The sequence below is a fragment of the Leucoraja erinacea genome, chromosome 25 (assembly GCF_028641065.1).
Source record: "Leucoraja erinacea ecotype New England chromosome 25, Leri_hhj_1, whole genome shotgun sequence".
NCBI lineage: Eukaryota > Metazoa > Chordata > Chondrichthyes > Rajiformes > Rajidae > Leucoraja > Leucoraja erinaceus.
In genome coordinates, this window is record NC_073401.1 from 23,485,746 (window position 1) to 23,512,464 (window position 26,719).

Sequence of the window (26,719 nt, forward strand, 5' to 3'; positions counted from 1 at the left end):
CACATGTATAGAGCTAAAAGCAGATGTCATATCATCTGAATGAAGAAGCAGGTTTGCTAACTGGCCTGGAATGGGAATGAGGAAATGAAAATAATTATAAAGCCACAAGATGAGATATTCTATGTGATGTTGACAACCTGGTGCTCAGAAAACAATCTGGCTCTGAACACCAGGAAAACAAAAGAGCTCATTGTCGACTTCAGGAGGCACAGCACCGACTTAGTCCCCCTACACATTAACGGCGAGTGTGTGGAGAGGGTCAACACCTTCCGGTTTCTCGGCATCCATATCGCTGCTGACATCTCCTGGACGGACAACACGACGGCGGTCATCAAGAAGGCTCAGCAGCGGCTGCACTTCCTGAGGGTCCTCAGGAAGCACAACCTGGACTCTAACCTGCTGCTGACCTTCTACCGCTCGTCCATCGAGAGCCTGCTGACATACTGCATTACAGCATGGTATGGCAGCTGCACCATGGCAGACAGGGAGAGGCTTCAGAGGGTCACCAGGACAGCGCAGAGGATCATTGGTTGCCCTCTCCCCTCCCTGATGGACATCTACACCTCCCGCTGCCTTAGCAGGGCAAAGAAGATCACCAAAGACAGCTCCTATCCTGCGTTTGGACTGTTCGACCTGCTGCCCTCTGGAAGGCGCTATAGGTGCATCAAATCCAGGACAAACAGACTCAGGAATAGCTGCTTCCCGAGAATTATATCTACCATAAATTCAAATCCACACATGCACTGACTACACCGCCCAACACGGACTTCCATCTGTATATATGTATATATGTATGTAGCGCCGTAGAATTTGTGCACCTATTCCCCCCCCCCCCATCTCCCTTCTGTTTTGTTTTTCTGTTTCTTGTTTTTTGTGTAAAATTGTATGTATGCACTGAGTACGAGCAGCTTTCAGTTTCACTGTACATGTATAGTGACAATAAATGGCATATCATATCATATCATGTGATGATTCTGAGCAACTCTAATGATGATGGCCGTAGCTGTAACTATTTTCAATGGAATTACAATTAGACGCTAATCTTGCTCTGTTGAAAGTCACTGTTGGGGATTAACATCCTCAGGGCTTGTTCTCCAGAGAATGCGGTGTATCTCTTCCATTCATGAAGAGTCTTGCAGATGTTGCTGTAGGTTGCTCTGTGGACGCAAGATGAACAACAAAATGGCAATGAGAGAGACCTCATAGTGCAGGAGCAACTCAACGGATCAGGCAGCATCTCTGGAGAAAAGGAATAGTTCTGGTCATCGGACTTCTGGATCTGATGAAGGGTCTCCATCTGAAACGTCACCTATTCCTTTTCTCCAGAGATGCTGCCTGCCCCACTGAGCTACTCCAGCATTTTGTGTCTATCTTTGGTGTAAACCAGCATCTGCAGTTCCTTCAAACACAAAATGGCAGTTGGATTGGGCAGGAAAATTGGATGTTCAAGTGCGTTGTGCTAGTTTTCCGATGAACCATTCTGAGGCAGAGAGAAAGGGAAACTGTGTTTGCAGAAGGATTTAGGGCTTGGCAGGAGGAACATTTGTGTTGCAGCCCAGTAATACTTTAACTAAAGAGAGAGTTGGACCTTGTAATACATGAAACGTATTATGCTGAGGATTGTTAACATCACATGGCTCTTTGTATTTACATTAAACATCAAGTGTTTTACATCAAATTATGTCCATGGATGTTTCAGAGACGGTGTTTATAAAACCACATGACTAATCTGGGAATTTTAACTCTCTTGTTTCTATTTTATTGATGCTTTTGAAGTCGTTGCTCCTCTAATCCACCTCCAATGTTGGCCTCATGCATTACCCCTGTGTATTTTCTCCTTGGAACATAGAATAGGGCTGCATGGTTGCGCAGCGGTAGAGTTGCTGCCTTACAGCGCCTGAGACCTGGGTTTGATCCTGGCTACGGGAGCCTGTCCGTACGGAGTTTGTCCGTTCTCCCCGTGACGTGCGTGGGTTTCCACCGAAAACTTCGGTTTCCGCCCACACTCCAAAGACGTTCCGGTTTGTAGGTTAATTGGCTTTGTATGAATGTAAAAATTGTCCCTAGCATAGGATAGTGTTAATTAAGTAAGTACGTAAGTAAGTACGTTTATTGGCCAAGTATTCACATACAAGGAATTTGCCTTGGTGCTCCGCCCACAAGTAACAACATGACATACAGTGACAGTTACGAATGACTCGAAAACACTAAACATTAATAATAATAAAACATTAATGATAAAGCACCATTGATCAAGCATGTGAACCAACAAAATACCAGATCAAAGGGAGGCTACAGATTTTTGGCTGTTGAGTAGAGCAACTACTTGTGGATAAAAACTGTTTTTATGTCTGGCTGTGGCAGCTTTGACAGTCCGGAGTCGCCTTCCAGAAGGAAGTGATTCAAAGAGTTTGTGGCCAGGGTGGAGGGGGTCAGAGATGATCATTAATGTGCAGGGATCGCTGTTCAGTGTGGACTCGCTGGCCCAAGGGGCCCGTTTCCATGCTGTATCTCTAAACTAAACTCAGCAGTACAGTGCAGGAACAGGCCCTTTGGCCCATAATGTCCTTGCCGAACATGATGCCAAGTTAAACTGATCTCTTCTGCCTACATGTGATACATATAATCTCCATTCCCTGCATATCGTGTGCCTATCCAAAAGCCTCTCAAGCGCCACTTTTATATCTGCCTCCTCCACCACCCTAGACATCCACCACTCTCTTGTGGTGGACACAAAAGCTGCCTTATTATTGCAGGGCCTCAGAGCTGTCCAGCTGATTCATTTTAAACCCAAACCCGCTGTTGCCCAATTATTAATTTTGACCTTACTTCAGCCCACAATGTTGATGTTAAATATGATACCTAGTTAAACTGATCTCACCTGTCTGTACAGGATCCATATCCTTCTATTCATTGTACTTCCATGTGCCTAATTAATAGCTTCTTGAACACCACTATCGTACCTGCCTCCATCACCAGCCCTGGCAACGCATTCCAGGCTCCCACCACTCTCTGTGTAACAAAATACTTGCCCAACGCGTCTCCATTTAACTTTTCCCCTCTCACCTTTTAGCTGTGCTCTCTAGTGGTGGACATTTCCAACCCTGGGGAAAAGGCTCTGACTGTCTACCTTATCTATGTCAATCTTCCTTGTGTCTTTCGCTCTTCTTACTCCTGACAGTGGAATGTTGAGATCAACGTCCATACTGCTGGGTTTGTAAACTGCCCAAGCGAAATATGAGATGGACACAAAATGCTGGAGTAACTCAGCGGGACAGGCAGCATCGCTGGAGAGAAGGAATGGGTGATGTTTCGGGTCGAGACCCTTCTTCAGGATGAGGTTGTGTTCCTCCATTTTCCGTGTGGCCTCTTCCCGACAGTGGAGGAGGCCCATGACTGAGAGGTCAGTCTGGCAATATACTGTTGTTCAGGTGGTGGCTTTGCAACAAAAGCCAGTGTCTGAGTAAACCTTGGAGTTGACTTCAGCATAGTATCTCCACACATCTTCCAATAGCGTGCAGAAGAGGCGAGCACCGATTAGACAACGGTTGGCACAGTCTTGACAGTATTTGTGGAGTTACTTGACATGGAAGGTCAGGAAATGTGGTCACGGTGTTTACGATGGCCAAAGCAAGGAATGACGACAGATTAATGGAGAGGATGAGGCAAAGCTGCCAAAGGAGGAGAGTCTGGATCGTGATTTAATTTAAGGTGAGCAATATTTCATGATGACTTGTAATAATGGCTGGATGTGTTCAGGGTTGTTGCACTTTGTCTAGCCTTAGCCACCACTGTGCACTGTATTTCAGTTACATTGTTATAGTTATGGAGGGTGTGCTAGCAAGATTTGCAGATGGCAGTAAAGTAAGAGGAATAACTTATTATTTAGAGAACTGTGGAAAGTGTAAAATATGCTTGGGGGGGCACACAAGCTAGATTGCATTCAATATAAATAATAATGAAAATAATAGCAATTCTACTCTGAATGAAAAGAGACTGTGTATGTTAAACTGGAAGGATTCAGGGCTTTATACATTCACAGAATATTAAAGGACATCTCAGTTTGATAAGGCTAATAGATTTAATAATGAGAAGTTTAATATAAAAGCTGAGAGATGCCAGCATAAAACTTTAATAACATTGAAGTTAATTTTGCATAATACCAAGTGCAGGTAATTCAGAGTCCCAGTTAATGCTGTAATAAGATTCTGCCTGTTTGGAAATTAGCCTCACCTGACATGAATGTTAAAAGTATGGCATTTTCCCACAAAGAATCACTTGTGTGAAATACACCTGCTGTAAGGGCAGGTGACACATCATCTGAATAAAGACGTAGGTTGATGGAGTTGATGTAATGGGATTGAGGCGAGTGGAAGAGATATTTATAAAGCACGAGATGATGTATTCAACGCATCTTGATAGTTCTGAGCTACTGGTGTGATGACTGTTTTGAGTGATAAGCTATACTTGGAAAAGTGGAGGTGGAATTGCTATCGGCATTAATCAGTGCTCCACTGAAACCAATCAGAGGTTTATGTGTGGTACCAGACTCCACACTCTAGGATTATTGAGGCACAATCAGATTCACGCGATTTCCAGCCAGTGCAAGGAAAGATAATTAAAAAGAAAAGACTCGAGGCTGTTCTTGTAGGAACAGTGCAGAGATTAAGGCAATGTGGGACAAGGCAGACAGCGAAAGATTGTCTGCAATAGTGGTAGAGTCCAGAAATCAAATTCATAATTACAAGGTTAAATGTAAGAAATGTAAAACGAAGAATAAAATAAGCTTTGCATACATCGAGAGTGTTCTGAATTTAGTTTAGTGATAGGGCATGGAAGCAGGCCCTTCGGCCCACCAAGTCCATGCCAACCCGTTCGCACCAGTTTGATGTTATCACACTTTTACATCTGCTTCCTACACATTAGGGGCAATTTACAGAGGCCCATTAGCCTACCAGCCTTCACGTCTTTAGGATGTGGGAGGAAACTGGAGCACCAGGAGGGATCGCATTCAGTCACAGGGAGGGCGTACAAACTCCACGCAAACAGCACACGTGGACAGGGTGGAACCAGGGTCTCTGGTGCTGTGAGGCAGCAGCTCTACCATTTTCACCACTATGCTGCCCTCTGTGGCACATTCCTCCAACATTGAGGTAGAAATAAGGGAATACAGGAAAAGGGATGTGGGAACGTTAGATTAATGGGGTAAAGTCTATTTGCTCACCTGAAGACTACATGCCAAGACAAATTAATTAGGCCAGATGATATGATTCCGTAGAAAGAAGGAACTGAGAATGCTGATTTACAAATGAAGACACTAAGGGCTGGGTGTTGCTGCCTCACAGTGCCTGGGTTCGATACTGACTACATGTGCTGTCTGTGTGGAGTTTGTAAGTTCTCCCTGTGACTGTGTGGGTTTGCCGCGGGTGTTCCGGTTACCTCCCACTTTCCAAAGACATGTGGGTTTGCAGATTAATTGGTTTCTGTAAATTGTCCTCAGTGTGTAGGATAGAACTAGTGCACAGGCGATCTTTGGTTGGGCTGGACTCGACGGGCCGAAGGCCGTGTTTCCACGCTGCATCTCTAAACTAAAGCTGAGCTAAACTCAGTGGGTCAGGAGAGTTCTCAGGGGAACATGAACAGGTAACGTTTTAGGTCAGGACCCTTCTTCAGATGGACTGTGGGGGGGGAGGGGGTGGGAAAGAAAGCCGGAAGAGAGGATGGCTGGGACCAAGGCTGACAAAGGTAAGGAGATTACTTGATAGATGGGTGGTTGGAATAGGGGAAGAGATGAAAAGACAGAGTGTGTGAGACAAGAGTGTTGAAGAGTTGCGATTTGTGCAACAAGAGGAAGGAGAGGATAGTGGAGCAGCTGCAGTTTGCTGCCTTACCCCACCACAGACCCAGGTTCGATCCTGACTATGGGTGCTGTCTGTATGCAGGTTTTATGTTCTCCAGGTGGGATTTCTCTGGGTGCTCTGGTTTCCAAAGATGAGGTTTGTAGGTTAATTGGCCTCTGTAAATGAGTGTGTAGGATGGGTCCTGGGTGATTGCTGGTCAATACGGACTCGGTGGGTCGAAGGGGGTGTTTCCACGTTGTATCTCTAAACTAAACTAAACTACAGGAAGGGATGTAGGTGGAAGGGGAGGGGGAGAGGAGAAATAGATGTGAACCCAGGTGGGGCACTGGGGAGAGGTGGGGAGGAAGAAGGGGAGTTATTGGGGGAAGAAGGAAGTGATGGAGGGTTTTGTAGTTACCTAAAGTTGGACAATGTAGTATTCATCCCATTGGGTTGTGAGCTACCCAAGTGGAATGTGAGGTGTCGTTCCTCCAGTTTGCGTGTGGCCCCTGTCCCACTTAGGAAACCTGAACGGAAACCTCTGGAGACTTTGCGCCCCACCCAAGGTTTCCGTGCGGTTCCCGGAGGTTGCAGGTGGTTGCCGGAGGTTGCAGGTAGTTATCTCACCTTTATCAACCTATTACTGAAGATAGACACAAAATGCTGGAGTCGCTCAGGCAGCATGTCTGGAGAAAAGGAACAGGTGACGTTCCGGGTCGGGACCTTATAGGCTTTGTCCTGCCCCTCCTCTCTTCCAGCCTTCTTACCACCACCCCCTCGCCCCCTCCACCTACAATCAGTGGGAAGAAGTACCCGACCCGAAGCATCACTGATCCATGTTCTCCAGAGATGCTGCCTGACCCACTGAGTAACTCGAGCACATGGTGTCTTCTAAAATCCTTTTGGATTTGCGAGACTCAGTGGCCTTGATTGCCATTAGTCGATTGTGCCAGCAGGGTGGAGTGAAACTGCTTTCCCCATCCAAAAACGTATCATGGGAAAGAGGGTAATGGGCAGAAGTCAACCAACCATGTCTCCATCTTGCCCGCCACCCCGCTGAGCATTGTGTTAATCAGAAGATAGACACAAAACGCTGGAGTGACTCCGCGGGACAGGCAGCATCTCTGGAGAGAAGGAATGGGTGACGTTTCGCATCGAGACCTTTCTTCGGTCTCCACCCAAAACGTCACCCATTCCTTCTCTCCAGAGATGCTGCCTGTCCCGCTGGGTTACTCCGGCTTTTTGTGTCTATCTTCGGTTTAAATCAGCATCTGCAGTCCCTTCCTACACATTGATTTAATCAGTGTCTATTCCAGATTTGCTGAAACAAAACAGAAAGAGGCAGAAAATCCCAGCCTAAGCTTGGTTTTGAATTGTTTGCAGTGGCTGTGACATCCCTTATAAAGTACAGGGATTGGCACAAATGCGGAGTTCACAGTCTATCTCTTGACGTAGTGGGGGACATCTGCGCACATTATAGTCTGCCAATGAAAGCTTTGTGAATATCCCTGCACTCATTATGTCCAACTGCACGGGGAAGGATTATTTAAAGTCTGCCGATGTGATAAGTGAGGTTGCCATTTCTGTACAAGGAGTTTGGTTTACGTACTTGTGATTTGGTGACTTTTCCCACCTGCAGATTGACGATTGACGGCAAACGCGTTCATTAGAAGGTGAACGATGGAAAGTAGGTGGAAGGGAGGGAGAGGATAAAGTAGATACAAGGCCAGGTGGGGGCAAAGGGGAGAGGATGATGAGCTGCTATTCCCCCAGTTTGCCTGTGGCCCAGAATAGAAAGGTAAGTATGGAAATGGGAAGAGGAGTTAAAATGGTTAGCAAACGGGAGATTATGTAGGCTTTAGTGGACAACTGCCTGCATTAGCATCTAAATCCGTTGACTTGGCTGTAATGTAAAGGTATTTGTTTTTTTTAATTTCAAAAAATAAACTTTATGGAAGCATATTCAGATCTTATCACTGGCTGCAATCTGATAGGATGGAGTTATTGATGCAGATTATGGGTTTTAGAGCTACAGGTGGTGAGAGGATGGATTTCAATGCTAATCAGAACAGCTGGATTTTAAGCCCTTGGTTATATTGCATGCTTGATTACTAATTACAGCGAGCAAGCACTGGTGTCTATAACCTGTTTTGTTAACATACCTTTAATACCTTTAGATCAGTCTTAATGCCTGCTTCTTGGCTGGGCGTCAGTTTTCATCTGATTACGTTCCACTCTGGTAGTTTTGAATGCTTCTCCATGTTAAAGGCACTATTACACGGCACAAAGACAGACACAAAATACTGGAGTAACTCAGCGGGACAGGCAGCATCTCTGGAGAGAAGGAATAGATGATGTTTTGGGTCGGAACCCTTCTTCAGATAGGCAGGTGGTTGGACAAAGGCCAGCGATGAAAAAGCAGAAGATGTACATCATTCGATTTCTTTACCAAGTGGTATTGCAAGATGTGGATGTAAAGGACAACATTCCACAAGCGTTGATTATTATCTGTATCAGGCCACGGCATTTTACTGACTAATGTGCACAGGCTCACACTAGTCCCTTTCCTTGCTTCTCATCATTTACGATGCCCTTTACTTGCCACTCTCCACTCGGGTGCAATGGTCGACCTCACGTTTGGCGACATTGAAATCCAGTTTATTAATATTTCTTTGTAATTTAATGCATTTGATGCTGTGTAAGTAATTAATTTGAGATCATCAGTGGGGTGGTCCACACATATTCTCTGATGCTTAAAAAGACCAATAAATCAGGAAATCTGCTGCAACGTCATTGATTATTGCTTCAGAAAATCGACCGCACGTTTAATGTTTAATTTATTATTGTCACGAGGTACAGTGAAAAGCTTTTGTTTGCGTGGCAGCCAGTGAAAGGAAAGATTAAACATGAATACAAACAAGCCGTCCACACTGCACAATTACAGGATAAAGGATACAATATTTTATTGCAAGAATGTAACATTGAAGTCCGATAAAGTCTAATTAAAGATAGTTCAAGAGGTCCCCAATGAGGTAGATGGGAGGTCAGGGCCACACTCGAACTGATGACAGGACCATTCAATTGCCTGATAACAGCTGGGAAGAAACTGGTCCTGAAATGCTTTTCTTTCTGAGTGAAATAAGCAAAATAATCAGCTGATGTGTTGATGCCAAGGGCTGAATTCACAACAGGGATAAGCATCCCTGGAAATATAGATCTCATTGTCACGGGTAACAGTCTTCATGGTCCAATCATCCTCAAAGGCATCGAGGAACAGATTCTGTACAAAACGCTCAACCTCTGCCCTGATGCCCCGGGAGGATGTGTAGTCGATTGTGAAGTGGTAAATGCTAATCTTAGCACCGCAGGATGTGAGCTGAATCAGCAATACAGAAGTCTCTGAAGAGGATCTGTGCAATGGAATACTAAAGCAGGAGACCTATGCAATCTGAAGCAAAAATAGTAAAAGGGGGATATCGTGTGCAGGTCGGGCAAGTTCTGTTCTGACAAAAGGTCTCAGATCTGAAGTATTGATTATGTCTTCTTTCACAAATGCTGTCTGACCTGCTTGTGGTTCTGGCATTTTCTGTTTTTGCTTCACCTCCTGACATCCCAATAGTTTTGCTACCATCTACAAGGTGCTGGTCTACAGGTGCTGGTCTACAAGGTGCTGGACTACACCATCAATTGCCTAACCATTCAAACCTTGCATCAGAAGCGCATAGTGCCTACAATATATAGAATCTCGTAAGTACGCTGCAGTTACTTGTACTGGAGCCACAGAAGTGAGTCTCCATTCACGCATTACAATCGCACTACTCTTTTAAATCTCTACTCCGACTTCCCTTTATCGTGTATCTGTACACTGTGGACGGCCCGATTGTAATCTTGTCTTGTCTCTCTGCTGACTGGTTAGCGCGCAACAAAAGCTTTTCACTGTACCTCGGTACACCTGAGAATAAACTAAACTCAAGAAACTAAACTCAAAACTCAAAATGGCTTTGCTAATCCAGCTTTGTCTCCCAAACCCACCACCCCTCGCCCCCCGCACAAGGGCAGCGAGTGTTTGGGGGTCTGCAGCTCTCCTCCCAAACTCGTACATCATGCCGACTTGGAAAACTGTTGCCGCTCTTTATCCCGACGGGTTTGAATCCTGCAGGAGCCCTTTCTCCAGAAGGATGCCACTTCCTTCTCACAGGCTGTAAATACCAGACCAGCCCGAGATGCTCAAATATAGACAAATGGGAATAAAGAAAAAAAAAAAATGCTTCTATTGGAGAATAATGCTATAGCAGCCTTTCAGAACTTGCATTAGAAATGCCTCAGTTGGTAGAACTCTGAATCAAACAATCATGGATCATGGAAGGGTTCTGATCCGAAACATCACCTGTTCCTTTTCTCCGCAGATGCTGCCCGACTCGCTGAGTTACTCCAGCATCTTGTGTCGATCTTTGGATCATGGACCAAATTGGACCAGACTGGCACTCCCTCTGCAGTATTGATAGGGTACTGCAGTTCAGAAGCAGGCCCTTTGAAGCAGCACATCTATGACTGAAGAAAGACACAAAATGCTGGAGTTAAGGGCCTGTCCCACTTATGCAACTTTTACAGGCGACTGCCGGCACCTGTGACACGTCGCTGAAATTTTCAACGTTGAAAATTCAGCAGCGACCAGAAAGACACTCCCATTCTTTGGGGACCTCACCCCCCCATTTGGTCGTGAGACGTTTCCAAACAGTCGTAGCGTCCTTCTGGTCACCGCTAAATTTTCAACATGTTGAAAATTTCAACGACCTGTCAACATGGGTGCCAGCAGTCGCCTGTATAGGTCGCGTAAGTGGGACTGGCCCTTAACTCAGCGGGTCAGGCAGTTGCTCAGGAGAAAAGGAATAGGTGGCATTTCTGGTCGAGACCCTCATTCTGACTGCCTGGGACCTGGGTTTGACCCTGATACAGAGTGTGCATGTTCTCCCTGTGACTGCGTTGGTTTCTTCCGCGTGCTCTGGTTTCCTCCCACATTTCAAAGAATGCCCAGAGACTTTCACTCCAGAGTAAGGGAATCAAAAACAAGAGGACATCTGTTTAGGTGAGAGGGCAAAGATTTAATAGGAACCTGAGGGGTGACCTTTTTACCGAGAGGTTGGTGGATGTATAGAATGACCCGCCGAAGGGCCTGTTTCCGCGCTGTATCTCTAAACTAAACTAAACCAGAATATAGAGATGCAGTACTTAAGTTTTTTGGCAGTCCGTACAGCTCCTTGCTGTGAAATAGAGGCATTGCCTTTACAGCTGCACAGCATAGAAACAGGCCCTTTGGCCTAACCTGTCCATGTTGACCAAGTTGACATACTGGACTAGATTTATTAGCCTGTATCTGGCCCATGGCCCTCTGAATCCTTACTAATCATACGTGTGTGTGTGTGCCGGAGTAACTCAGTGGGTCCGGCAGCATCTCTGGAGAACATGGATAGGTGGCATTTTGGATCGGGAGTCTCGGGACCCTTCCTCAGTCTGAAGAAGGGTCTCGTCCCGAAACGCCACCTATCCATGTTCTCCAGAGATGCTGCCTGACCCGCTGAGCTGCTCCAACCCACTTTGTGTCTTTTAAAATAAATCAGATTTGGTTACAGATTGCAGCTCATTTCAAGAGATCTGTTTGAACTCCGTCAGTTCAAATGAGAAGTGTTCCCGATGTAATCTAGATTAAAGTGGACGGCGTGCAGCCGTTATGCTGTGTTCAGTCTGGATGGCAACGAAGGGGTTAAGCGCTGGTCCATGCTTTAGTGTAAGCAGCGGTGCATTGTGGTATGGAAGCCTGCAAGTCAGCACTGATGCAACGAGTGAAGCGGAGAGCGTGGGAGAGTACCCGGTGAATGGGACAGCCTGCTGCTGCTGCCCGGGCCCGTGAAGGATGTATCCTGAGAGAAGCGTGGCTGCTGACTGAGGAAGACCACTGAGGAGAAGAGCTGCCACTACGCCTTGCCTCGTTGTCCGACCCTGCCTCGCTTCCCAGGGCGATGAAGGGCAGAGGCTGCTGGGAGACGGCATCCAACCGCTCCTTCTGCAACTCCGGCTGCCTGAGCAAACTGAAGAGGGGTTAGTGGCCTTGTTCTCTAGTGCTTCTCCTTTAACACAAAGCCTGGCTGGCTGGTGAATAGCAGGCATCCTTGTGCACGCCTTTAAAAAAAACCCATAGTCAGCAGCTTACACGAGCTGTAATTGCAGCATACACCTTTGGATCGGAATAAAATCCTGTAAAATATAACAGTTCTTACTCTCACGTGCAGAGGAGATTTGAACGTACATTGTCGATAATAAATTTCAGGGCCATTATCATGTGCATGTCTCATTTGGTTTAATAGTCCATTATTAATCACTGTATCGCTATGCGTTGCAATGAGCGAGTGACATTCCTTCAGTACTGTGGGTAGGGCAGCGTTTTTGCCTGCTTTCATGGAATTATTTTTCATAAAGATTAAGGAACACTGCAACAGTAAAAGTGGGACAAGGATCAGCAAAAAAAAAAATCTGATATATTCGATCTATTGAATGTGTCCCTATTTCCTTACACAGAGGGTGTGACTAGAATGCAAAAGCTTCACATGGTTTTATCATTACAGCAAGTTTTATTCGTGAATTCATCAGTCAGAAGGGCAAAATAAGGACATTCGGCCCATCGAGTCTACTCCACCATTCAATCGTGGCTGATCCATCTTTCACTCTCAACCCCATTCTCCTGCCTTCTCCCCATGACCTTTGACACCGTTATGGGCCTGTCCCACTTAGGCGACTCTTTAGGAGACTACCAGGGACTAGTTTGAATGGAATTCACCTACGACAACCTGGCGACAGCCTATGACAGCACCTACGACAACCTATGACCGCAAGAATTGTCGCCAATGTCGCTGAAAAATTTTCAACATGCTTTAAAAATACCTAAGGACTTGGCTTCCACAGCGATCTGTGGCAGTGAATTCCACAGATTCACCACCCGTGGTCACTTCCAGATACAGTTGCCCAAAAATCGGAGCCATTTGCACATTTTTAATGCATAAATACAGTTTAGGGCCTCCTGGATCATACTTTTCATTGTTGCTTGATGCCTGTAGGATTTTCTTCTGGGCCCCAATGCCCCTGTCCCACTTAGGAAATCTGAACGGAAACCTCTGGAGACTTTGCACCCCACCCAAGGTTTCCGTGCGGTTCCCGGAGGTTGCAGGTGGTTGCCGGAGGTTGCAGGTAGTGGTAGCAGGTAGGGAGGCTGACAAAAACCTCCGGGAACCGCACGGAAACCTTGGGTGGGGTGCAAAGTCTCCAGAGGTTTCCGTTCAGGTTTCCTAAGTGGGACAGGGGCTTAAGGTAGGATTTGTCTCACTGTCTCCAAGGTTTGCTTTGCATTAGATGTGGATTATTTCCCTGCTGCTCACCGACAGAAACTGACTGTTCAAGTGCAACCTTGGACCAGCTTTCCTCACCAACCAAAACGGGGAGTAAACCGTGCAGAAAGTAGGCAAAGAGATGCAACTTTAGAGATCCCGCTGAGGCATTGGTGTTTGACCACGGTCCCTGCAGACCCATTTCCCCCAACTCCAAGTTTATTCCCTGGCTACATCACCACGTCCGGCACCTCAGAATTAAAGGAACGCTCTCTTAGAGATGAAGAGACATTTCTCTAGTCAGAGGGTGGTGAATCTGTAGAAGCTGTTGCCACAGAAGGCTGTGGCGGTATAGTCAGTGGATATTCTTAAACCAGAGATAGATAGATAGATTCTTCATTAGTACAGGTGGAAGAGGTCATGGGGAGAAGGCACGAGAATGGGGTTAGGAGGGAGAGATAGATCAGCCATGATGGAATGGCGGAGTAGACTTGATGGGCCAAATGGCCTAATTCTATTCCTATCACATGATAATATGACCTTATGCTGCACTCACCGACCGGTACCTTGATGAATTCTTGCCTCGTGGTGAAGGGGAGAAGGGGAGGTTGGAAGAAGGGGAGGGGGGAAGCCAGGGGGGGAGGGAAGGGGGGGGGGGGGGGGGGGGGGGGGAGGACTCTCAGTGCTGGTGCCCCTCAGGCCAGACTACATCATGGATGCACAGCAGAACTCTGAATCCCTCTCCCATACACCTCCCTCAACAGCTCATTACCATAGCAACCCTGACCTCCCACAAAGCGAAACTCCCCCTGTTCTATCCATCCCATTGCAAGTTGAAATAAACTTTTCCCTCTTTCCCGGTCTGAAGGATTATCCAGCTGAAATCTTATCTCCTCTTCCCCATCCACGCATGCTGCTCCCTGACGCGTTGAGTGCATCCAGCATTTTCTGGTTTGAATTGAGTTTAGTTTATTGTCATGTGTACCGAGGTACAGTGAAAAGCTTTTGTTGCGTGCTATCCAGTCAGCAGAAAGTCAATACATGATTACAATTGTATAGTGTATAGATTCAAAGGTTTCAAAGGCTTCAAAGGTCTTTTATTGTCACATGTAGCAATTAAGGTAAAGTGATATGTGAATTACCATACAGCCATGCGGAAAAAAACTAACAAGACACACAACTACATAAAAGATAACATAAACATTCCCCGCATTCCTCATGATAAGGGAATAACGTGCATTTACTGGCTTTAGTGCAAGCTAAAGCCAGTAAAGTCCGATCAAGGATAGTCCGAGGGTCACCAAAGAGGTAGGATGATTCAGTTGCTGATAACAGCTGGGAAGAAACTGTCCCCGAATCTGGAGGTGTGCGTTTTCATACTTCTATACCTTTTGCCTGATGGAAGAGGGGAGAAGAGGGAGTGGCCAGGGTGTGACTCATCCTCGATTATGCTGCTGGCCTTGCTGAGGCAGCGTGAGGTATAAATGGAGTCAATAGAAGGGGAGGTAGGCACAAAATGCTGGAAATAGCAAGCTTTAACTTACAGTTATAGAGTCATTGGGTCTTACAGCGTGGAAACAGGCCCTTCGGCCCAACTTGCCCACGCATGTCCCATCTACCTGCCTGCGTTTGGCTCCTGTCCCTCTTAATCTGTCCTATCCATGCACCAGCGTATAAAGTCTGAAGAAGGGTCTCGACCTGAAACGTCACTCATTCCTTCTCTCCAGAGATGCTGCCTGTCCCGTTGAGTTACTCCAGCATTTTGTGTCTACCTTCGATTTAAACCAGCATCTGCAGTTCTTTCCCACATATTTTACCAGTGTTTAAATGTACCTTAAAAGTTGTGATAGTGCCTGTCTCAACTACCTCCTCCGGCAGCTCATTCCATACACCCACAAGCCTTTTTGGCTCACATCCCTCTAATCCTGTCCTATCTACGTGCCTGTCCAAATGGTTCTCAAGTGGTGTCATACTACAGGTACCTGCCTCAACTAACTCTTCCGGCTGTTTTTCCATGCACTCACACCCTCAGTGTGAAAAGGTTACCTGTCAGATTCCCATTAAATCTTTCCCCTCTCACCTTAAACCTATGTCCCCTGGTTCTTGCTCCCCCTACTCTGGGCAAGAGACTGTGAGCCTTGCTGCTACCAAACATCTATCGTTCCAAGAAGTCGCCTCTCGGAGGTCACTTTCTAAGCTGTCCCTTTAACTACTTTGATACATGTCTTCCTCCCAGAACCTGCCCATCTATGGATGATCTTGGGGAAAGCGAGTCACATATTTGCCACCCAAGAAGCTATCTGCCTGTGTTCAGATTAAATAATGCTGGATGTACGTAGCAGTTCATGGCATGGACACAGGGCTTTAGGCCCAGCTTGCCCATACCCCACTACAATCGTCCCACATTCCTGCGTTTGGCCCACATCCCTCTAGCCCTTTCCTATTCATGTACCTGTCAGGGAGCACGTGTGAATGAAGAAAAAGAGAGAATATTTCAGGTCAAAAATCCTTCAGACGTGGAAAGATAGAAAATGTTGTTTTAACTTGCAGAGGGGTGCAGAGGGGTAACTTGGGCCGGCATGGTGGTGCAGGGGTAGGGTTGCAGCCTTACAGTGCCCGAGACCCGGGCTCGATCCTGACAATGGGTACTGTCTGTACGGAGTTTGTACGTTCTCCCTGTGACCGCATGGGTTTTCCCCCCCACGCTCCAAAGACGTCCAGTTTTGTATGGAGTTTGTACGGGTGCTCCGGTTTCTTCCCACACTCCAAAGACGTACAGGTTTTTGGGTTAATTGGCTTGGTAAAATTGTAAATTGTCCCTAGTGTGTAGGATAGTGTTAGTGTGTGGGAATCACTGGTGAGAGTGGACTCGGCGAACCAAAGGGCCTGTTTCTGCGCTGTATCTCTAAAGTCTTAAAATCAAAATATCTTTTTAAGTTCCGTCAAATGAAGGGTGAATGTCATACAGGGCCCTGTGGACAATTCCTCTGCTCTTTTTCAACTGGTCCCATGGGATTGTGTGGAAAGCAGACGAGAGCTGAGTTTACGATATGATAAAACTTTATTTAACCCAGGAGGAAAATTGTTCTGCCAACAGTCATAAAACGCAACAACGTACATAAAACATGAAATTAAAGTGACGAGTGGATAGTCCAGGATTGGGGGGGGTGCAAAACTGGGGGGGGGGGGGGGGGGGGGGGGGGGGGGGGGAGGAGGTTGGAGGAGGGGGAGGAGGGGGGAGGGTCAGTCTACCCCACGACAGGAGGATGAGTGGTTGTACTGTTTGATAGCCGCAGGGGAAAAGGATCTCCTGTGGCGTTCTGTGCTGCAGGGCACAGAACATCTCATCTGAAAGATAGATCTCCACCAACATTCACAGATTTTTGTTGTCAGTTCCTGGAGTGAGAATTGAACCTGCAAACTTCTGACACAAAGAGGCAAGAGTGCCTTCAATTAAGTCACAGCTAACACCGATGCTTCATCCTTGCCATCTCCACCTCTCCCCAACCTCACCTTTAACTGTTGCCTCAGTCACAGTGACAATAGACAACAGGTGCAGGAGTAGACCATTCGGTTCTTCGAGCCAGCACCGCCATTCACTGTGATCATGGCTGATCATCCGCAACCCGTTCCTGCCTTCTCTCCATATCCCTTGACTCCGCTATCTTTAAGAGCTCTATCTAACTCTTAAGAGCTCTATCTCTCTAAGCATGCAGCTGTTTCCCAAAACTGTTAGAGCGGAGGTCTGACCAACACCTCATTGTAAATTGAATTTGACAGGTTAATTAAACTGTTGCAGAAGCAAACCCTTTGTACATTTCACCCCCATTCCTGCTGCTTAGGAATCTATACTTTACTAATGTTGCTTTCCTGCCTGCTTGTGCTCTGTAACCTGCAAGTAATAGGGTTTTGATGCTTCCTTACTGCATGGGCACAGACTGCACGGAAACGCTGCATGCCCTGTTTGGTGGGAACAGGCTTTGGACTGATACCGTAGCCTACAGTAATCGTGGAGTCTGAAGAAGGGTCTCAACCCAAAACATCACCCATTCCTTCTCTCCAGAGATGCTGCCTGTCCCATTGAGTTACTCCGGCATTTTGTGTCTGCAGTAACCACGTGGACAGACTTAATGATGGCTTCATCGTTTTGAAATAAACGGGTTAGCTCCAATGTTAAAAAGTACAAAAAAGGATATTGAGGTTCAGCTGCCCATGTCCTCCAGAGATGCTTCCTGACCCGCTGAGTTACTCTAGTACACTGTGTTCCACACAAGCTCTCAGCATTTACAGTTCATGTTTGCATATTCATATTCATATCTGTAAATATTTGGATAGACACAAAATGCTGGACTAACTCAGCAGGTCAGGCTGCATCTCTGGAGAAAAGGAATAGGTGATGTTTCGGGTTGATACCCGTCTTCAGACTGGGAGTCCGGGGAGAGGGAAACTAGGGGTGTGTAAAGGTTGAGAACAAATCAGAGCCGGCACCGATGACCAAGGTAAGGCGGAGCTCACAACGGTCCATTGTTGGCTGTGGAAGAGGTTAGTGAAGGGTGCGTGGATGCTGACAGTGAAACCAGCAGGGTGACTAGGGAGGGGCGGGACAGAGAGAGAGGGGTTACTTGTTCAGGCGCCCGGCAGAGAGCCACAAATGTAACTAACTGCTGATCACACAGAGGGTGGTGGATATAAGGAGCGAGCTGCCAGAGGAAGTAGTTGGGGCAGGTATCCCCATTTTGACAGATATATGGATAGGAAAGGTTTAGATGGATATGGGCAAAATGCAGGCCAATGGGACTAGCTAAGATGGAGTCAATTGGTCAACAAGCCTCTTTAATGCTGTATCACTCCAGGACATGACTTACTTGCATTGAAAGATGCATGCCAGCCTCATCCTTGTATTGGCAATGTACTTAAATACATTTCATATACATTACAGGTACTTTGTACATCTGCAATATATTGTGTGATGTAGATTGCATATCTGTCTTGCTTATTGTATAACATTTTCTTGTCAAACTTTGGTAAAGACTATTTACTGTTACGAAACCCATCATGTTCAACAGAGGCAAAGGAAATTTACAAGAAGAGGGATTCCTGAACAAGATATTACAAAGCTGAGAGTGAGATGTGATAATATGGGTACATGGCCACAGTGATGCATCCTCTGTACAGCCCCCTGACTGGATAGCACACAACAAAAGCTTTTCACTGTACCTTGGTGCACACACGTCAATAAGCTAAACTGAAGCAACGACACACTGCACCCTGTGTTTGTTCACATTGTATTTCAGGGACAGTGTGAAACAATGTGACTCACTGCACCCTGTAACATTAGCACAGTGGGCGATGCACTATACCCTGTATATCCCAGACCGTCGCACAAATCAACCTCCCTTCCATTGACTCCATCTCTACTTCACGCTGCCTACATGCAAGGCCACCAGCATGATCAACGACCAATCTCACCCCCTCTTCTCCTCTTTCCCATCAGGCAAGAGGTGCAGGGGTTTGATAAAACATACCTCCATATTCAGGGGCCGTTTCTTCTCAGCTGTATTCAGGCAGCTGAACCATCCTCTCAAAACTAAAGAGCAAAACCTCCCATCTACCTCATTGGAGACCTTTGAACGATCTTTAATTGGACTTTATCGGATTTTATCTTGCACTCAACTTTTTTATGAGTTTGCGTTTAGCTTATTGTCACTCAAAACAAAACGTTCAAAGTTAAAAACCAGTAAAGCCTGATTAAAGATCGTTCTAAGGTCTCCAATGTCTTACACAGAAGTGAGATATTACATCTTGTGACCTGTGACATTGACACAATAGTCAATTGTGTCTTTGATTGTGTCCATAGTGTTTCACTGTATCCTGTGTCCACCTGCACTGTAACACACTGTATCCACATTGTAACACATTGTAACACACTGTATCCACACATTGTAACACACTGTAACACATTGTAACACATTGTAACACTGTACCCTGTGCCTTTCCACATTTTACCCTGTGGGATTTACACTATGACTTGCACACTGGGTTTATTGCACTGGGATGAGGCATTGGTCCCTGTGCTGTTTACACTGTGGTGACACACTGCCTTGCTGTTGCCATGAGGTGCTGTACTGGTCCCTATGTTGAAGCACCACACAGAACTTGTCACTCTAATGAATCCCTTGCGTTCTCATTTGTCGAGTCTGACTCGCGTTTCGTGCTGTCCTGATCCTGTCAGTCGCTTTGCGGTTCTTTGCAGTTAGCCCCTTTTGATTGACTGGTACTTTATTGTCACGTGTACTCGGTACAGTGAAAGTCTTTGTTTTGCAGAAATGCACTAGTACACAAAGAGTCGCCACGTTTAGGATGCTGATAACGTTACAACAGCATTCAAGATTGTCCCTGTGACCCTGTTCCCCCGCACACACGCTGGGCCCCTCATTGTTCTCTCAGCAGTAAACTGTGTTATTACAGCAGGTGCTGTAAACAGTGTTATTAGTTTCCTTTAGTTTTAGAGATACTGCGCGGAAACAGGTCCTTTGGTCCACTAAGCCGGCGATGACCAGTGTTCCCTGTACACTAGCACTATCCAGCACACTAGGGACAATTTACAATCTTTACTGAAGCCGACTAATCTACAACAGGTATTTGTGATATGGAATTATTAAATTGGATAGTTATATGGACGGGAAAGGAATGGAGGGTTATGGTCTGAGTGCAGGTAGATGGGACTAGGGGAGAATACGTGTTCGGCACGGACTAGAAGGGCCGAGATGGCCTGTTTCCATGCTGTCATTGTTATATGGTTATATGGAGAGTGGGAGGAAACCGGAGCATCCAGAGGAAACCCACGCAGGCCACGGGAAGAACGTACGGAATTAGTTTGGGTGTAAAGTAAGGAAGAGCAGGGAAAAAAATACATGGATGGGACTGGTCCATATATTCCTAAAGAGAGTTTACTCATGGTAGTACAATGTATAGATAGAGAATGAGTAAATGCATGTGCAAAACGGACTGGCAAGGGTATCACAAAAGAAAAAATTGTAAAGTGGTTGATGGATTGTTTCTTTGAGCAAGAACGTTCCCATGAACAGGTATTTCCGAATTGTTATAACAAGGAACTGCAGATACTGGTTTATACCAAAGATAGACACAAAATGCTGGAGGAATTCAGCGGGTCAGGCAGCATTTCTGAAGGAAATGGTTAGGAGATATTTCCATTTCAGACTGAAGAAATGTATCGACACTAAAAGTCGCCTATCCATCTTTTCCAGAAATGTTGCCTGACCCGCTGAGTTACTGTTTCTATTTCCAGCTTAGTTTAGTTTGGTTTAGAGATATAAACATGGAAACAGATCCTTCGGCCCACTGAGTCGGCCCGCGCCGACCAGCGATCTCTGCACATTAACATTATCCAACGTACACTCGGGAAATTTACAATTTTAACAAGCCAAAATACCCAGCCTACCAACCTGTACATCTTTGTGGTGTGGGAGGAAACCGGAGCACCCGGAGAAAACCCACTCAGGTCACAGAGAGAATGTACAAAGGCCGGGCCGACAAGCACCCATTGGCAGGATCGAACCTGGGTCTCTGGCGCTGTAAGGCAGCAACTCTACCGCTGCACCACCAGTGCCACAGGTACCTGTTTGTTCATGTGTATGAAGTAGAACTAATAACATATCTGGTAGTTAAAAATCCTGGAGGGAGTAGTGGTCACAACATGGTAGCGTTCCAGATCTGACTCTAGGGTCGACAATCTCACTCCATCAACTTATATATGGGCAATTACAAAGCATAAAGAGAGAGTTGTCAGGACTGGACTGGGAAACTAGTGTTAGAGAAAGGTCAGTCAATGCCCAGTGATTGATATTTAAGCCTCGAGTCTATAAAGTCAGCAGTAATTTATCCGAGAAAGAAAGATGATGCGAAAGCTGAACTATCTATGGCTAACAACAAAGGTCATGGCAATTATTAAATCAAAAATCTCAGTCCTGGATAGAGTGGATGTGGAGAGGATGTTGCCAATATTGGAGGGGGGGGAGGGGTGTCTAGGATCATAGGCCAAACGCCTCAGAATAAAAGGACAGACCTTTAGAAAGGAGAAGAAGATACATTTCTTCAGTCAGAGGGCATCGAATCTGTGGAAGTTGATAACACAGAAGGTTGTGGAAACCACGTCAATGGATTTTTTAAAAGATGGAGATTGATAAGTTGATGATTAGTACGGGTGTCAGTTATGAGGAGAAGGCAGGAGAACGGGGTTGAGAGGGACAGATAAATCAGCCATGATTGAATGGCGGAGTAGACTTGATGGGCCGAATGGCCTAATTCCACTCTTGTGACTTATCAACTTAAGAGCATAGAGAATGGTGAAAGCTGAAGTTGGACCAGAGGACTGGGAACTGTTCAAGGATCAGCTGCTGATGAGTAAACAGACTAATAAATAGAAAGAAATTGCTTATAACAGTAAACTGGCAAGTAATAGCAAAATAAACAGCAAGAGCTTCTGTGGTTGTAAAGAAAGGATAGCTGCTGTTGTACGTCATTCATCCTTGAGTAAGAATGTGACACCTAGTGTATGGCAAAAATAAGACACAATGTGCTGGAGTAACTCAGCAGGTCAGGCAGCATCTCTGGAGAATGTGGATAGGCAATGTATCGATTTGGGCCCCTTCCCGAAACCGAGACGTGGGAAGGAAGGAACGCGACCCGAACTAAGGGGAGACGAGTTCTGACCTGAAACGTCACCGATCCATGTTCTTCCGAGATGCTGCCCGACCAGCTGAGGGTTCTGGGCATCATGTTGTAGGAACTATGTTGTCAAGCTGGAAAGGGTGCAGAGAAGATTTACGAGGATGTTGCCAGGACTCAAGGGTGAGGTTAAGCAGGCTCAGACTCTATTTCTTGGAGCACAGGAGGATGAGGGATGATCTTATAGAGGTGTGTAAAATCATGAGGGGAATAGATCGAGTGGACACACAGAGTCTCTTGCCCAGAGTAGGGGAATCAAGAACCAGTGGACACAGGTTTACGGTGAGCGGGGAAAAGATTTAATAGGAACCCGACTAACTTTTTCGCACAGACGGTGGTGGTTGTATGGATCGAGGTGCCGGAAGACGTTGTTGAGGCAGGGTGTATGACAACGTTTAAGAAACATTTGGACAGGTGCGTGGATAGGACAGGTATGGACATGGCCCAAACACAAGCAGGTGGGACTAGTGTAGGTGGGATATGTTGGCTGTTTTGGTCATGTTGGGCCAAAGGATCTATTTCCACACTGTATGACTATAACTCAGGACTCTATGTCAGGAAACATCACTGGAGAAAAAGGATAGATGACATTTTGGGTCAGGAAGGGTCTGAAGAAGGGTCTTGACCAGAAACAATAGACAATAGGTGCTGGAGTAGGCCATTCGGCCCTTCGAGCCAGCACCGCCAGAAACCTCACCCAAGTTACACCAGCACTTTGTGTGTATCTGTGGCATGGAAGAGAAGGCCAGATCAGCCATGGTCATTTTAAATGGGGACGGGGGGTGGGGGGAGTGGAGGAAGAGGGCGAATGGAAAGCTGGAAGGGTTGAGGACCAGGTGGATTCTCCTACTTCCATCTTCTCGTGCTCTTGAGCGCTTGCCGTTTCCTTGCCCAGTCTCCCCTTCGTCAATGGGGAAAATGGTGTGGTGCACATGATCTCTCAAAGGGCAATCTCCAACAAAATTGTCATCATGGTCACACAGTCATCAATAGTCACTGCCTGTGGAGTAAAAGATGCTGTGTCAACGTAACGGGAGAATTGCCCGGAGACCAGGAAGCGGTTTGTAGAAGTGGATGATCGTGCGATGAACAGATAGGAAAGATCCAAGATCCTCACTACTCTCTGAGGGGTTAAAAAAAATTCCTATACACACCTATAGTCATTCTGCCAAAACCCATTTTCCACAGTCATTATAAACTAACTGTGAGCAGCCTGCATGTATAAGTTGACCCACCATGCTCGATCCAAGACCAAACTGTTGATCTATAAAATTCCAGCAAGATATATTTGCTGTCTTCCCTTATTTGTAAATCCACATCACTTCAAGCTGTTTGTCTCCCAACCATCTTATCGACTTTGACTTCGATCCCTGCTGAATTTGGTTCACACTGCTGTGAAAAACAAATTGTAATCATGTATTCACTTAATTAACAGGATGGAATGCAGTGAAGGTAATTCTACAAATTGCCGTCGCATCTGCTTCTCATGTCTGCGCATCAACACATTCAGATTCACTCCTACTTCCCACACCTAGAAGTGAACTTGACAGTGCAGTGGATAACGCGTGTATACAAACTTTGGAGTCAACCAATTTCCGCACAAGAAGGACCCAAAGTAACTCAACAAGTCGTTGCTTTGGCAACACAGTGGCGCATAGCTAGAGTTGCTGCCTCACAACGCCAGAGACCCGGGTTCGATTCTGACTATGGGTGCTGTCTGTACGGAGTTTGTACGCTCTTCCCCTGACATGTGAGGGTTTTCTCCGGGAGCTCAGCTTTCCTCCCACACGCCAAGGACTTGCAGGTTTGTAGGCCAATAGGCTTGGTAAAATTGTAAATTGTCCCTAGTGTGTGTAGGATCATGTTAGTGTGCGGGTGTCGCTGGTCGGCGAGGACCCAGTGGGCCGAAAGGCCTATTTCCACGCTATATCTCTGAACTAAAGTAAACTAAGTCAGGGAGCATCCCTGGAGAACATGGATAGATGCTTCCCGGAGGTTCCCGGAGGTTTTTGTCAGTCTCCCTACCTGCTTCCACTACCTGCAACCTCTGGCAACCACCTGCAACCTCCGGGAACTGCACGGAAACCTTGGGTGGGGCGCAAAGTCTCCAGAGGTTTCCGTTCAGGTTTCCTAAGTGGGGCAGGGGCATTGGCATAACACTATCCTACACACACTAAGGATAATTTACACTTATACCGAGCCAATTAATCTACACACCTGTACGTCTTTGGAGTGTGGAAGGAAACCGAAGATCTCGAAGAAAACCCACGGGGTCACGGGGAGAACGTACAAACTCCATATAGACAGCACCCGTAGTCAGGATCGAACCCGGGTCTCTGGTGCCTTAAGGCAGCAACTCTACTGCTGCGCCACCGTGCCGCCCCAATTTGGAATTGGAAGAGATTGGATAATCATACTACCATTTATTGTAGGATTAAGAAAACTTTGGTTATTGTCCATGGAATTATTTATTACAAATGTAGATTATTGTGGTTGTTGGAGCTGGAACATCTCTGGACTTTGCCACAGGACTTCCTCAGTCCCAGCCCAACAACAGTGTGTCAATGACCTTCCATGGACTGGATCACCAATAGGATCTCCACAGATAGTTGAGCTGCCTTCAGTTCCACCTGCTGTTCTATTGAAGTAATCCATGTCTACCTGCTCACCGGGACAATACTCAGGCCGAGAGGTGCAGTGCGTGACCAGTGGGGGGGCAGGAAGTGCCACAGTGCTTGATGCAGCAGGAGGCAATGACTGGAGGAGTGTGAGGAGGCATCGAAGAGGCAACCGCTGAAGCAATGTGGAGAGGGTGAGGGAGCGGAGAGCGCTGTGGCATTTGTGTCTTTAAGCCTGACTAAAAATATAATTATAAAAAGATAAGAGGTAAAATAAATTGTTGTGAACAGCCACTGGGAATAGTTTGGGCTGTAAATGTTCCACAAAGTTTGTTGCTCTGAATCCTCTTTTGCACACTGTGTTACCTCAATTTGCAATATTCTTTTTCTTTGTCCTTGACCTGCTGTCTAAAGCTGAATTGAAATCATCTTGGGTCAGCTTCTTTCTTGTCCGCTTCACTAACTCAACTCTTTCCTCAGCTGTGCCTCGCTTCTCTCTCACTATCCTGCTCTTTAAGACCTGCTCACTTTAGTGGGGGGAGGTCAAGCACGATGTTCAACATGGAACATGTACAGGCGGGCAAGCAGGGAGAGCTTCAATCCCAATAGGATTATTTTTCACTCATACCAAATGAACGGGACTGTCGTATGCTGAGATAATGGAGCAGCTGGGCTTGTACACTCTGGAGTTTAGAAGGATGAGAGGGCATCTCATTGAAACATATAGGATTGTTAAGGGCTTGGACATGCTAGAGGCAGGAAACATGTTCCCGATTTTGGGGGAGTGCAGAAGCAGGGGCCACTTTTTAAGAATAAGGAGTAAGTCATTTAGAACAGAGACGAGGAAACACTTTTTCTCACAGAGAGTGGTGAGTCTGTGGAATTCTCTGCCTCAGAGGGCAGTGGAGGCAGGTTCTCTGGATGCTTTCAAGAGAGAGCTAGATAGGGCTCTTAAAAATAGTGGAGTCAGGGGATATGGGGAGAAGGCAGGAACGGGGTACTGATTGGGGATGATCAGCCATGATCACATTGAATGGCGGTGCTGGCTCTAATCCTGCATCTATTTTCTATTGTCTATTGTCTATTGAACCAAATGAATCAGTTGCTGGGGAAATTTGCCATGGTTAATCTATTTAACTTCGATAGTTCCCAAAATCATTTTCTGAGGTTGAATGGGAAGCATTGGTTAGTGTGTAGGAAGGAACAGCAGATGCTGATTAAAACCACTAAAGGCTGGAGTAACTCAGCGGGTCAGTCCAACATCTCTGGAGAAAAGGAACAGGAGAAGTTTCGGGTCGAGGCCCTTCTTCAAACTGAGAGTTAGAGGAAAGGGAAACGAGATATCGACGGAGATATAGCGAGATATGAAACAAATGTATGAAAGATATGCAAAAAAGTAACGCTGGTAAAGGAAACAGGCCACTGTTAGATGTGGGAAAAGGTGAAAACAAGTTACTGACAATGAGACTCAACAAGACGACTTTGAAACTAGTACAGCAACTTGGGTGGGATAGGGATGGAGAGAGAGAGGGGATGCAAGGGTCAAGATGCATTAGTCAGCATCTGGAAACATATGTCTCATTGGAGACATCCAAAGTAAGATTCATAACACAAAGTGCTGGAGAAACTCAGTGGGTCAGGCAGCATCTGGGGAGTTAAGGATCACAAGCTGAAACATCATGTGGCCATTCCCTCCCCCACATGCTGCCTGCCCTGCTGAGTTCCTCCAGCACTTTGTGTTTTGCTCAAGATTCCAGCATCTGCTATATCTTGTGTCTCTAAAAAAGATTAATCGAGAACAATGCACACCAACATGATAACAGTGAAGGTATCTTTTTGTATTCAATCGTCATCTGGCATGTGTAGGATGGCAAGTTATCACGGAAACTTGGTCTGATTTAGACTTGGACTTTACTTTAGAGATACAGCGTGGAAACAGGCCCTTGGGGGCATGGAGTCCCTGCTGACCAGTGATCATCCCGTACACTAACACTATCCTACACACTCGGGACCATTTACAACTTAAAGAAGCCACCTAACCTACAAACCTGTACGTCTTTGGAGCGTGGGAGGAAACCGGAGCACCCAGAGAAAACGTGATTGAGAACAGGCAAACTCCGTATAGACAGCACCCGTC

The 26,719-nt window shown here is 46.2% G+C and overlaps 1 protein-coding gene across 3 annotated transcripts in view; it reads left to right on the plus strand.

Annotated features, from left to right (window-relative positions):
• The window catches only part of LOC129709100 (oxysterol-binding protein 2-like), a 180,483-nt gene that overhangs the window by 62,444 nt on the left and 91,320 nt on the right, over nt 1-26,719 (plus strand). Inside the window, exon 1 of one of the 3 annotated variants that reach the window (XM_055655216.1) lies at nt 11,447-11,936. The exons of the other annotated variants lie outside the window; for them this stretch is intronic. Within the exon in view, the coding sequence (XP_055511191.1) occupies nt 11,858-11,936 (79 nt within the window). The 5' untranslated portion in view covers nt 11,447-11,857. Of the gene's footprint in view, nt 1-11,446; nt 11,937-26,719 lie in introns of those variants that run through there. 3 annotated transcript variants of the gene reach the window in all.